Source organism: Capsicum annuum, chromosome 3 (assembly GCF_002878395.1).
Source record: "Capsicum annuum cultivar UCD-10X-F1 chromosome 3, UCD10Xv1.1, whole genome shotgun sequence".
Taxonomy (NCBI): domain Eukaryota; kingdom Viridiplantae; phylum Streptophyta; class Magnoliopsida; order Solanales; family Solanaceae; genus Capsicum; species Capsicum annuum.
In genome coordinates, this window is record NC_061113.1 from 267213876 (window position 1) to 267224786 (window position 10911).

The window sequence follows — 10911 nt, forward strand, 5'->3', positions numbered from 1 at the left end:
TTTTTTTTTTTTTTACTCTTCTATCTCTGTTTTTTTTTAAAAGACAAATATCTATATCACATATACATATTAAAAAAATATACAAAATAAATAGATATACAGATCTGCATATGATGTATATGTATATAGGATATGTTTATATATACATATGAGTGAGATATGTATTTTTGTAAATACATATGCAGATACATATGTATGTTTTGTATTGTAAATACATATCCAGATCTGTATCGCTATGTACTTTGTATATTTTTTGAATATGTGTATGTGATATACATATTTGTATTTTTCAAATAAAAGTTAAAGATAAAAGAGTAAACAAACGAAAAAAATAAAAATAGAAAAAGAAAAAAAGAAAAAAAAAAGAAGTGAAAAAGAAAAAATAATTGAGTTTGAGTAGCTTGAAAATCGATTTTGATCACTATATTGTTCGATCAGTTCAATTTACTGTTGCATTACTTTTTATTCGAAATTCGTTTACAAAATATTCAAAAATAATTTTACGAAATAAATTGTTAAATTGTACAACGTAATGAAAAATTGATTTTGATCACTCCAACGAAAAATTGTTAATGGCTCAAAATATTCAAAAATAATTTAACGAAAAATCAATTTTAATCACTATATTTGAACGAAACATCAGTAATGACTAAAAACAATTTGAACGAAATAACAGTAATGGTTAAAAAAAAAAATCAGAACGAATTTTTTTTGATCGATTTCAAACAACTGATGAAATTCATATAAGAAAACAATATTACGATTAAATACCTTCAACAAAAGTAATGGTTTAATTTGAATTTTCGAAGATATTGAATAGAAGAAGTTTCAGTTGAGTTTGATCTTTTGGGGATGAAAACGATAATATGAAATTGAAATTTGAATTTTGATTTCAGTTGGTAATAAATAACGGAAATATGTTAATTAAGAGGTTTTAATGGAAAATGAATCTCCACATTTAATTCATGGCTAATTATAGCATATTTAACTCAACTGATTTGAGGTAAATATAGGGCAGTAAAATGATTTGTATATGTATTTTTATAGCAACAGTTTGTTCAAATACAAAATACAAATTGCTAGTTTAAGTAATTATGAAAGTATTGCTATGAATCTCATAATTATTGTCTTAAGTATGTTATTTATGATTTTTATCCTTAAAAAAATACAATTCATAATTAATGATTTTTAATAGAGAAAAATCATCATTTCCACCCTAAATTATACACGAAAAGTCTAGGTCACACCTAAACTATCATAGTGTCCTATTACACATCTAAACTATAAAAAAGTCAAACTATTTCCACCCTAAATCTGACGTGGAGATAAAATTAAATTAAAAAAAAAAGGCGCGTCCAAAATAAAAAAAAATTCTTTAATACCCCCACCCACTCACCCCCACCTTACGCAAATTTTCTCTCCTTCAACTCCATCTTGAATCAACGTCGGTCGAAAGAAATGGTGAAACACATAAGCATGCTATGTACGATTTTTTTCATCGCTAGTGTTTGACCAGATTTTTCCAAAGCTCCGCCAGCTTATTTTTTTTTTTCATTCACATACACACTAAATTTATACGAAATCTAGCTATATACGAAAGCAAAATCGGCAAATTTTACTATTGTGATGAATTAAATAAGAAGAATTTTAGGGTTTTAAAAAGGAATTGAAAAGCTAGTAGAGAGAGAAAGGAAGCTATTACTGCTTTGACTGAAATCTTAATGAAACTACTATTCTGATGACAATGTCACCGGAAAAAAAGGCCGTTCTCCCCCTCCTTTATTCACTGTCTCTGTTTCCTTTCCGTATCTCTCGACTTCTCTTCGTTTCCCCCTCTCTCGTCGCTCTACTCTCTTTATGCCTTTTTCTATTTTTCGATCGAGTGTGATGTAGTTGTATGTGTATTAGTGTGTTTGTTATTCTCTGGATGAAAGAAAAAGGGAAGACCCTCTGAATAGTGCTGTGTATGCGTATCTCCAACAATACTGATTCAGAATGCTATTGAAAATTTTGATAATATTTGGTGGACTATTGAAAATTTTGATAAAATTCTTGAAAAATGTGTTATCAAGAGCTGTGCAATATGCTCTCTTGACAATCAATTTGTTGTGTAATTACAGTGAGAGAAGGGGTGTTTGAGATTTGTGATACTAATGGTTGTATTGTGATTTCAATAATGAAATTTATGGTGGATTCTTAAAATTATTATGGTGAAGATTTGAGTTTTATGATGATGGTGTTAATGGTGGTGTTTTAGTGGTGATTTTGGTGAATAAGAAGTAATGGGTGATGTGGACTTTTTTAAAAATAAAATTGATATAATATCTGATGTGGTAATGACTTAGCGATAATGTGGCGCGAGTGTAAATCACTCTCTATTATGTGACTGGTTCTTACATTTTGGGATGGAAATAATTTCACTTTTTTATAGTTTAGGTGTAATAGGACACTATGATAGGTTAGGTGTGACCTACGCTTTTCGTGTATAGTTTAGGGTGAAAACGATGACTTTTTCCTTTTTAATAATTACATGATATGGTTAATGTATATAACAAAAGTAAGTAAAACTTTCTCTCTGTTATAAATATATCATATATAATGAATGTCTACTTTACTATATATAGTGAATATCTACTTTACCATATTGTGTACGTTTATTTATGAAAAAGTTACAAACCCCAAGGTTAATTTTCCTTCATTGTAATAGATCCCATCAAGACATCTCTCAATAGAAATAAGAATAACTATCTATTTTCTCTCTACTCTTCCTCTTTATTCTCTCTTGTTTTATAACACTCTCTCATAATTAATTTTTTTGTTAAAGGTTTTCCAATTGAAATACTATTAAGACTAGAAATACTATTAATTGAATTAGCTTTAAATTTCCTTTTCCTAACGTATTCCCAATTATTCACAAGAAAGGAAAGTCAAGCAAATTTCTTTTTCCTTAACCAATTTGAACTCAGTAATTATAATAATTATGTAAGTAACTTTATTTATTTATGGAAATGTCAATCTACTAACGAGAAAGGAAAGGTAAACAAATTTCCTCAAGCTAATGTATATTGAGTGTGTACGTTACATATATACTAAAATAGTATATATACAAATATATAAATATTTTTTCTAATTCAATCGTTATTTTCTTAATACAACTTAGTTGTTATCAATTGTATATTATGTATCAATTATATATATGTATATGTATAAGTTGTATATTAATTGTATATATGATGTAATTGTATAAGTCGTATATGTATAAGTCATATATGTCAATTATATAAGTCATATATATGTATAGGTTGTTAATTGTATATGTACATCTAAATTCTTTTTTTTTTTTAATTGTATATCTGAATGTTTGCATATTATCATAGTGTATATTAAATAACTATATATCTGTTGTTGTCGGTCATCCATTTTTAAATTTTTACTTGAGAAATGGATGACCTGCTACAACAAATAAAAGTTACTTGATGGTTTAAAAAAAAAATACACTAACAATGCTCCAAACTTAAATTCTAGAAAATTATACACTATTTGCCATGGATTTAGGCACACAATTAGCATAACTTTTACAACTATTAAAGGAATACATTAAGATAACTTCAATCCACAAGTACAAAAATCTGCAAGGGGATAATCTAGATTAGCGTAGAAAATCTCATCTGCAAAAGGATAATTTTCTGGCAGTTACCTTTTTTTTAACTTCTAGGGCCTCTTTGGCCTGTTACAAAATTGCTTACTTGAGAAACATTTTTATGAAATGTCTTTTTAAAAAAGTGCTTTTAAAGAAAAGCAATTTGTATTTGATAAATTCATTCAAAAAGTTAATCAAATTATGTTTGGATAATTTTTTTCAAAAATTGTTTTTTCGAGACAAATGACCAAAAAAGAACATCTATCAATAGCCTTTATTACTAAAATCAATTTATAGAGAAAAATTATTTTAAAAATCTATGTTAATATTTTTAAATTAATTTTTTTATTTAATTAGAAAGTACGTACTTTAAAATAATTTATATATTCTTTAGTCATTATCATCAACGATATTTTTAAATTTATTTTAAAAAAATGAGTGAAAATAAAGTAATATTATATAAATCATAAAGAATTATGACGTAAATATGAAATGTAAAATTTTAAAAATCAAACGTTAATCAAACTTGTAAGATATGTTAATTAATTAATAAGGTATATATGTGTGTGTGATAGGGATATTTTTGTCATAAATTTTTTTGAGAAGCAGAAATTTTCTGCTTCTTCCCATAAGCAAAAAACCTGTTTCTGGTTATTTTTAAAAATACTTTTGTAAGTTTACCAAACACCCTTCTTTTTAATAAAAGTATTTTTTTCTCAAAATAAGTGCTATTTTGAGAAATAAGCAATCCCAAACAGGCTATTATTCTAATAGTATACTTTTACCATTCTTTTTAATCTGTCCTATAGTTCTTCTTTCATCTTTACAAAAATAATTTATAGCTTCACAGATAGATATATGAGGTTTCACTGGTTTTAAACTTACAAATTCAAAAAATATTCATTTCTATCTTAAATTGTGTTGAATCAACCGGTGTTACGTAAATTTAGACGATGAAATATATATGAAAAAGTAAGAAGAATATAAAAACAAAATAGAGAGTATGAATATACAATAATTTGTGCCAAACAGCTATATTGAAGCAGGGAGCACGTGAATTTGCAAGAAAAAAATCGTAGATAGTGGGTTTCTTTTTTCAATTATAGCAGAAAAAAGGAGTCCATTGGTACAAATTAATTAAATTTAGATATTAAGTACAGTCCAAATGCAAAGTACGTCGAATTAGGTAAGTTAATTGATCAGAGACAAAGCCCAGTTGCAAAATCTTTTGCTTTTTTCACTAATACGGACTAGATTATTGCTACTATATTTAGTTAATCACCTTGAAAAGTTTCAAAAGTATACAGAGCTTCAAAAAGTTTATACAAAAGCATGAGAGCGAAACTCCTCAGAAATTAAGAATAAGAAAATTAAATTATTAAATATCAAACGCATGCATGATCTTTTTGTTATGTTAGTAGTATTTTCTAATATGTATTTAGTTGTTAACAGCTGTGTTTAATTAAGAGAAAAGGAATAAATTAACCCCGGTGGAACTGGAAAAAAGTTAAAAAGGTATGGATTTGAAAAAGTGTTTGAAGATTTTGATTGTTCAAACGTTCTCGATTTTATTTTGTGTATTTCAAAAGTTCTGCAGTACATTATAGACAGTCGAAATCACTGGCAGACCTAGAATTTAAGGATTGTGAATGCTCATGAGGTTTGAACACACGTATTGACGTCAAAAGCTTTAAGATTTCGCTTGAAAATCAAAACACACAGCTATCTTATTGGTTTTCTGGGTACTTTTTTGAAGCTTATACCAAATTCATGGATAAAGATAGAAAGTTGATTTCTAATCGCAACTAAATCTTCAAATTCTTATTTGTAAAGAAGAAAGTGAAGCAAAATAGCTATTAAACAACGACTTTGGTTTACTAGAGACAAAGGCGGATCCACATGTGTCAGTGGGGGTGCACGTGCACCCGTTAACTCGAAAAAAATTATATGTATATACCTTCAGAAATTGGGATATAGTTAATAGTGCACCTAGGTGAGCTGGTTGAAACCATCGTTTCAATCCACACAACCAGGGATCGCTCCTCGTGTCACACAATATTTTTGCTTTTATTTTCAATACTTGGCTTATTACTAAATTTATAACATCAAAATTGCTGGATTGGGGATTCGAACCCGCGACCATCCCGTAAAATGAATCATCTTTGACCATTGATGAGCTACCACAACCAATTATTCAATAATGTTAAAAAGTAAGCTTCATAATAAGAAAGTAAAGTTATTAGCTTAGAACTCATATTTATTCTATATATTTATTTTTCTAGTATTGTTCATGTCTTTGGCGACCAATTGAATATGATAATATCCCTTAATTGACACTGAAAGTTTTTCTAACGTCTTAAGATAATATTGTGCACTACAATATTATCAAAAGCAATAAGCATAAAAAAGTTTCACAGTCTATTGTGTTTAAGCACAAAGTACAAATAAAGTGTGAGATTTAACGAAAAAAGGCATAAAGAGAGAAAAATATAAATATATGTCAGGTCCAAGACTAATAATATAAGCATGAATGATAAATATATGAACAACTAATTGACAAAGGAAAGTATGTATTAGGAATTAGAACTTAAGCTGCACATTAAGCAAGACGAGCGCTCAACACATTTTGAGTCTTGCTTCGAGGCTTATGCGTGCCTTTGCCAATACCGATGCACCCACAGACTTCAAATCCTGGATTCGCCTCTGACTAGAGACATCAACATATTGTCTTAGCTCGATGGAAACAAACTCCTTTTTCTCAAGATCCTATTAAATAGAAAATTAGAAGACAAGAACAAAAGACAAAGAAATGAAGAAAAATAATACTGTAAAGTTTATTATGATACATATCTTTCTCGTGTACGAAATGACTAAGTTCATTTATTTAGTTCTACATTTTTTGCATTTATTCTTATTATTCGTGCTCAGTTAGATTTAAATATATAGATACTTAGATCTATACAAAGAATTTCAAATTCTATTAATAATAAATATTATCTAATTAGAATTCAAATTCTTAATTTAACTATAATTATTACAAAATATCTTTCTTTTTTTTGTATAATTATATCTACAAATTTAACGAATGTAAAAGCATCAAAAAATACATATAGGTCCACTCAGGTCGAAATGCACTTTAATTATTTTCGGATGGGAAAAACATATATATGCATGTACGCTCTCCCAATCCCCGCAACTAATTAAGTAGTATTGAGAATGCACTATTTGAATTCACTTTTAGCAGTTTCTTATTTTCATAAAATTACCCTATATATATTCATAAAACTCTAAAAATAATAAATTTATTTTCATTTTTTATATTTTTTTAACTTTAAAAATACTCTATTTCAAAAATATTATGATCAAACATAACTCAATTCTATTATAATTTTAAAAATATTAAATAAAGTAAATATATTTTGATTTTGATGGCCAAATGGGTTATAAAACAATCTTTAAGTATAATTTGTTATAAAATATATTATTTATGGGGATATCTACTTAACTAATTAATCCCTCCATCTCCCCACTATTATTCAGCTAAAACCCTTGATATTTGTATGAATACGAAAAATAGCTTCTCTTGTTTCTAATATTATATATTTACTTTTAGTTAAATTTGAAAACATAATTAAAGAATTCATGATTATTTCCTGCTACCCACAAGAAGATTATTAGTATATTACTATTTCCACAAAGAGAGTTGTTTCTTGGGTTAGGTAAATAATTAGGAAAGAGGTTCTTTCCTTTCTTTGACGGGAAAGTCCACGTGTGTTTTGGGGAAACCTCTCTTGCTAAGAAATCATTGTTTTCCTCAAACGGCTCAAACTTGTACATACCTCATCATTATACCAACATTTTTTAGGGTTTTCGAAACTACACGACACTGAGTAAAGACAACTTTGTCCATATACTATGAAAAAAAAATTCATTACTCATTTTAAATATGATACAGAAAATATCCCCTACATGAATAGGAATAGCGGCTCTTTGATATATCAAATTACGCTTGCTTGTACCAACTGTACGGGTAATTATTTAACATTAGATTTATCTTTATGTCTAACCTAATAAATAGAGTATCACACATATATTACTATTATATATATTATATATAAAGGAAGATCTCCCACTTTAATAGTCCTCCCATAATTTTTTTTATTCATTTTATTCTTAAATGAAGGTTTAATAACTTTTCAAATATTAATTATTTTGGTAAATTTAATTAATTATATGAGTTTTTTAAATATTATACAAGTGATGAGTCATAAATAAAAAAAAGTGATAGTGACGTCACAAAAGATCTATTTATCCAATCAAATTAAAAATTAAATTTAAAATTTTGTAGTATTCTTTTATGTGAAAATACCTTATTTTTAATTCCCACAAGGAACTCTATTTTGTCTTTTTACCCCCAATTGAAGTTTTAATAACCTCATAAGCTTTCACCAATTGAAGAAATATCTACAAAAGTATTTTGTTGAATTAAATCTATAAATAATTTAATTTAAATAATATATTTATTTATAATTAACTTTATTGACGTGATCATATAATAATTTATAACATCAGGTATTTTTATATTATTCAAATACAATACTTTTTTATTAAAAAATGTGTTAGCTAATATAAATTTAATTGATAAAAAAAATAATGAAGTTAATTCAACATAAGGCAAAACTCAATTTAGATTGTTAAAGACTTTCATTCAAAAAATTTCAGTAAAATAAAAATGAAAAGAGTTTTAATGCTTGCATTTGTTAGAAAAACTTTTTCTTTGACTTACAAGAATTTTTACTCCCTTTATTTCAATTTATTTATCAGATTTTGACTTAACATAAAATTTTAAAAAGAAACAAATATTTTTAAATTTTCTGATTTTAAACTAAAGATATGTAATCAAAATATCTTTTAATCTTGTAGTTTTAAAAATTTCCAAGAAAGAAAAAATACATTTTTTCTGAAATTCTTGTAAATTTTCAGGACAAGTTTGAGGTCCTATCGAGAGATTTGTACTAATACATATTACCATTTATATAATGGTATTACCCCATGTCAAAATTAAAATATCAAATAATGAAATCAATCATCTTCCAACTTCACCTTAATATACTACTACTACTTAGAAAACCTTGCTAAACAAAATATAAGTCAGTTAAATTAGAATTGAACAATAATGACATTTGGCTATTCAAAAGCTAGAGAAAGCGTGACAATTATATTTCGAGGAAATAGTGAAACTTGATTATTAGTACCATACTTAACGACTTAAAAACTCTTTTAAACTAAGTCCAAAACCAATCACCACTTCCAACATTAATAATTGAGCTAATTAAATATTGAATATATGTGGACCGCCTCAATGTGTCACTTTAACTTAACAGTAAAGCATTTTGAATTCCTGTCACAATTTTTAGAACTTTTGGTTTCTAAATTATCGGTGTATTGCAATTTTGGCCCCGATAATATTTGACGAAACATATTAAACCTTCAATCAATAGCAACTTGTATTTTCAGTCCCTTTAGGTAAGAAATATGTTGTATTTAAACTAATTTTACAATTACGTTACCGTTAAATATGAAATAATAACATACACTTCATATAACATTTGAATAATTAACGGCGAACAACTAATAATTATTGGTAACTACATGAATCTTCATATGAAAATATATCAAAAAGTGTAGATTTCAATTAACTGGTTATGATAAGATATCACAATGATCAAAGCCAAATCTATCGAGTGATAATTATTAATTGGAAAACAAAAGTGAGTCCAAAATTATAACAAAAGATCATGAGAAGTTTAGAGGATCAAAAATTGCTAAGTGCATACTTAAGAGACTATATTGAACCTATTCTTAAACATAAAGGACCATCTTTGTTATTTTCTCGAGAAATTCAAGTACTTCATTGAGTCGCCTTCCTCTACGGAAACGCACTATAAATACCCCTTCATACATTTGCACATTTTCCATTCAAGCAAATCAAAAACATTTCTTTTCTCATATTCTCCATTCTCTTTCAAAGCATCAAATCTATCACAAAAATTCCATCTTTCTTACCAAATCCTAATTAAAAAAAAAGAAATTCTGGAATATATAGTTGAGAAAAATGGATCAAAATTTGCCAGTTATAGCAAAGAAATTCTGGAACATAGTGCGTGTAGCTTTTTACATGCTGAGGAAAGGCATATCAAAGAAGAAATTCATGCTGGATCTCAACTTATTAATGAAGCGTGGGAAAATCGCTAGCAAAGCTGCATTTCAAAATCTCATGTTCCACCATGCTCACCAATGGTCCTCCTCCTCCTCATCCTCAGCTTCTGCAGCTACTGTGGGCACACAAAGCGAGTACGAGTGCAGTTGCAGTAACACCCCAGCATCGCACCAAACTTTTCACCTTCCATTCAACTTCAACAAGCGTGGGGGTAAGCACCACGTTCATCTCTTTCCGTGTGCACACGCGCCGGCTACTGCAGATGACGATGTTGTGATAATGAATGCTGCTGTAATGAAGGCTTTGGAAATGATTCAGAGTGCAAATGCCTCGCCGGTGAATAACTTGCCCGGGTTTGGAAGGACTCCAAAGGTGAGGCAGCTGAGGATCACCGATTCGCCGTTTCCATGGAAGGATGTTGAAGAAGATAGTCAGGTTGATGAAGCTGCTGAGAAATTTATTTCGAAATTTTACAGGGATTTGATGATGCAAGCTTCGCCTGGTGGCGCTTAATAATAGCTCTCTCACAAATCCTAAGTATATATATAAATACTATATGTTTCTCTGTATGGACAATTTCATGCATGGAGATGGTGGCCATTGCAATAACAAACAACGACGACACAGGAACTACTGTCAGTTGGAAGTTTAAGTAAATTGGGAAGAAGATTGGAAGCTATGAAGATTGTATATGCTTTTATTGCATGTATTAATTTCTGCTTTCCTGGGTGTTTTTTTTTTTTTTTTCTTCCCTTTGGGGGCATTTTGGATATTTTTATTAAAAAAAAAAGAAAAGAAAATTGTAGTACTATTAGTATATAGTTGGATTTAATGAAATTTTGTCATTTATTCTTTTCTTTTTTAATTATAATGCAATGAAGTATAAACGTTCAGAGGTTTGAAGTCCTGAAAGTTTGAATACAATAATTTTCTGTAGCTCGATCTTTTTACTTTGATTCGTGACCCCGTTGCTGTATTTTTTTCACTCTACCTGGAAATAAGAGAAGCAAAAAAAAAGTAAAAGTTGGAGCGTAACAGTTAAGAGTTAAGT

General features: G+C 28.1%; 1 protein-coding gene across 1 annotated transcript; it reads left to right on the plus strand.

The window, feature by feature from the left end:
* Nucleotides 1-9621: 9621 nt before the first annotated feature.
* On the plus strand, nucleotides 9622-10709 carry LOC107865811. The gene has a single exon (XM_016712006.2). The coding sequence runs from the start codon at nucleotides 9756-9758 to the stop codon at nucleotides 10371-10373; it is 618 nt and encodes a 205-aa protein (XP_016567492.2). The 5' UTR covers nucleotides 9622-9755; the 3' UTR covers nucleotides 10374-10709.
* Nucleotides 10710-10911: the final 202 nt, after the last annotated feature.

Excerpts from the sequence above, each read along its gene's own strand:
- LOC107865811 (XM_016712006.2), top strand. The coding sequence starts at position 9,756 with ATGGATCAAAATTTGCCAGTTATAGCAAAGAAATTCTGGAACATAGTG.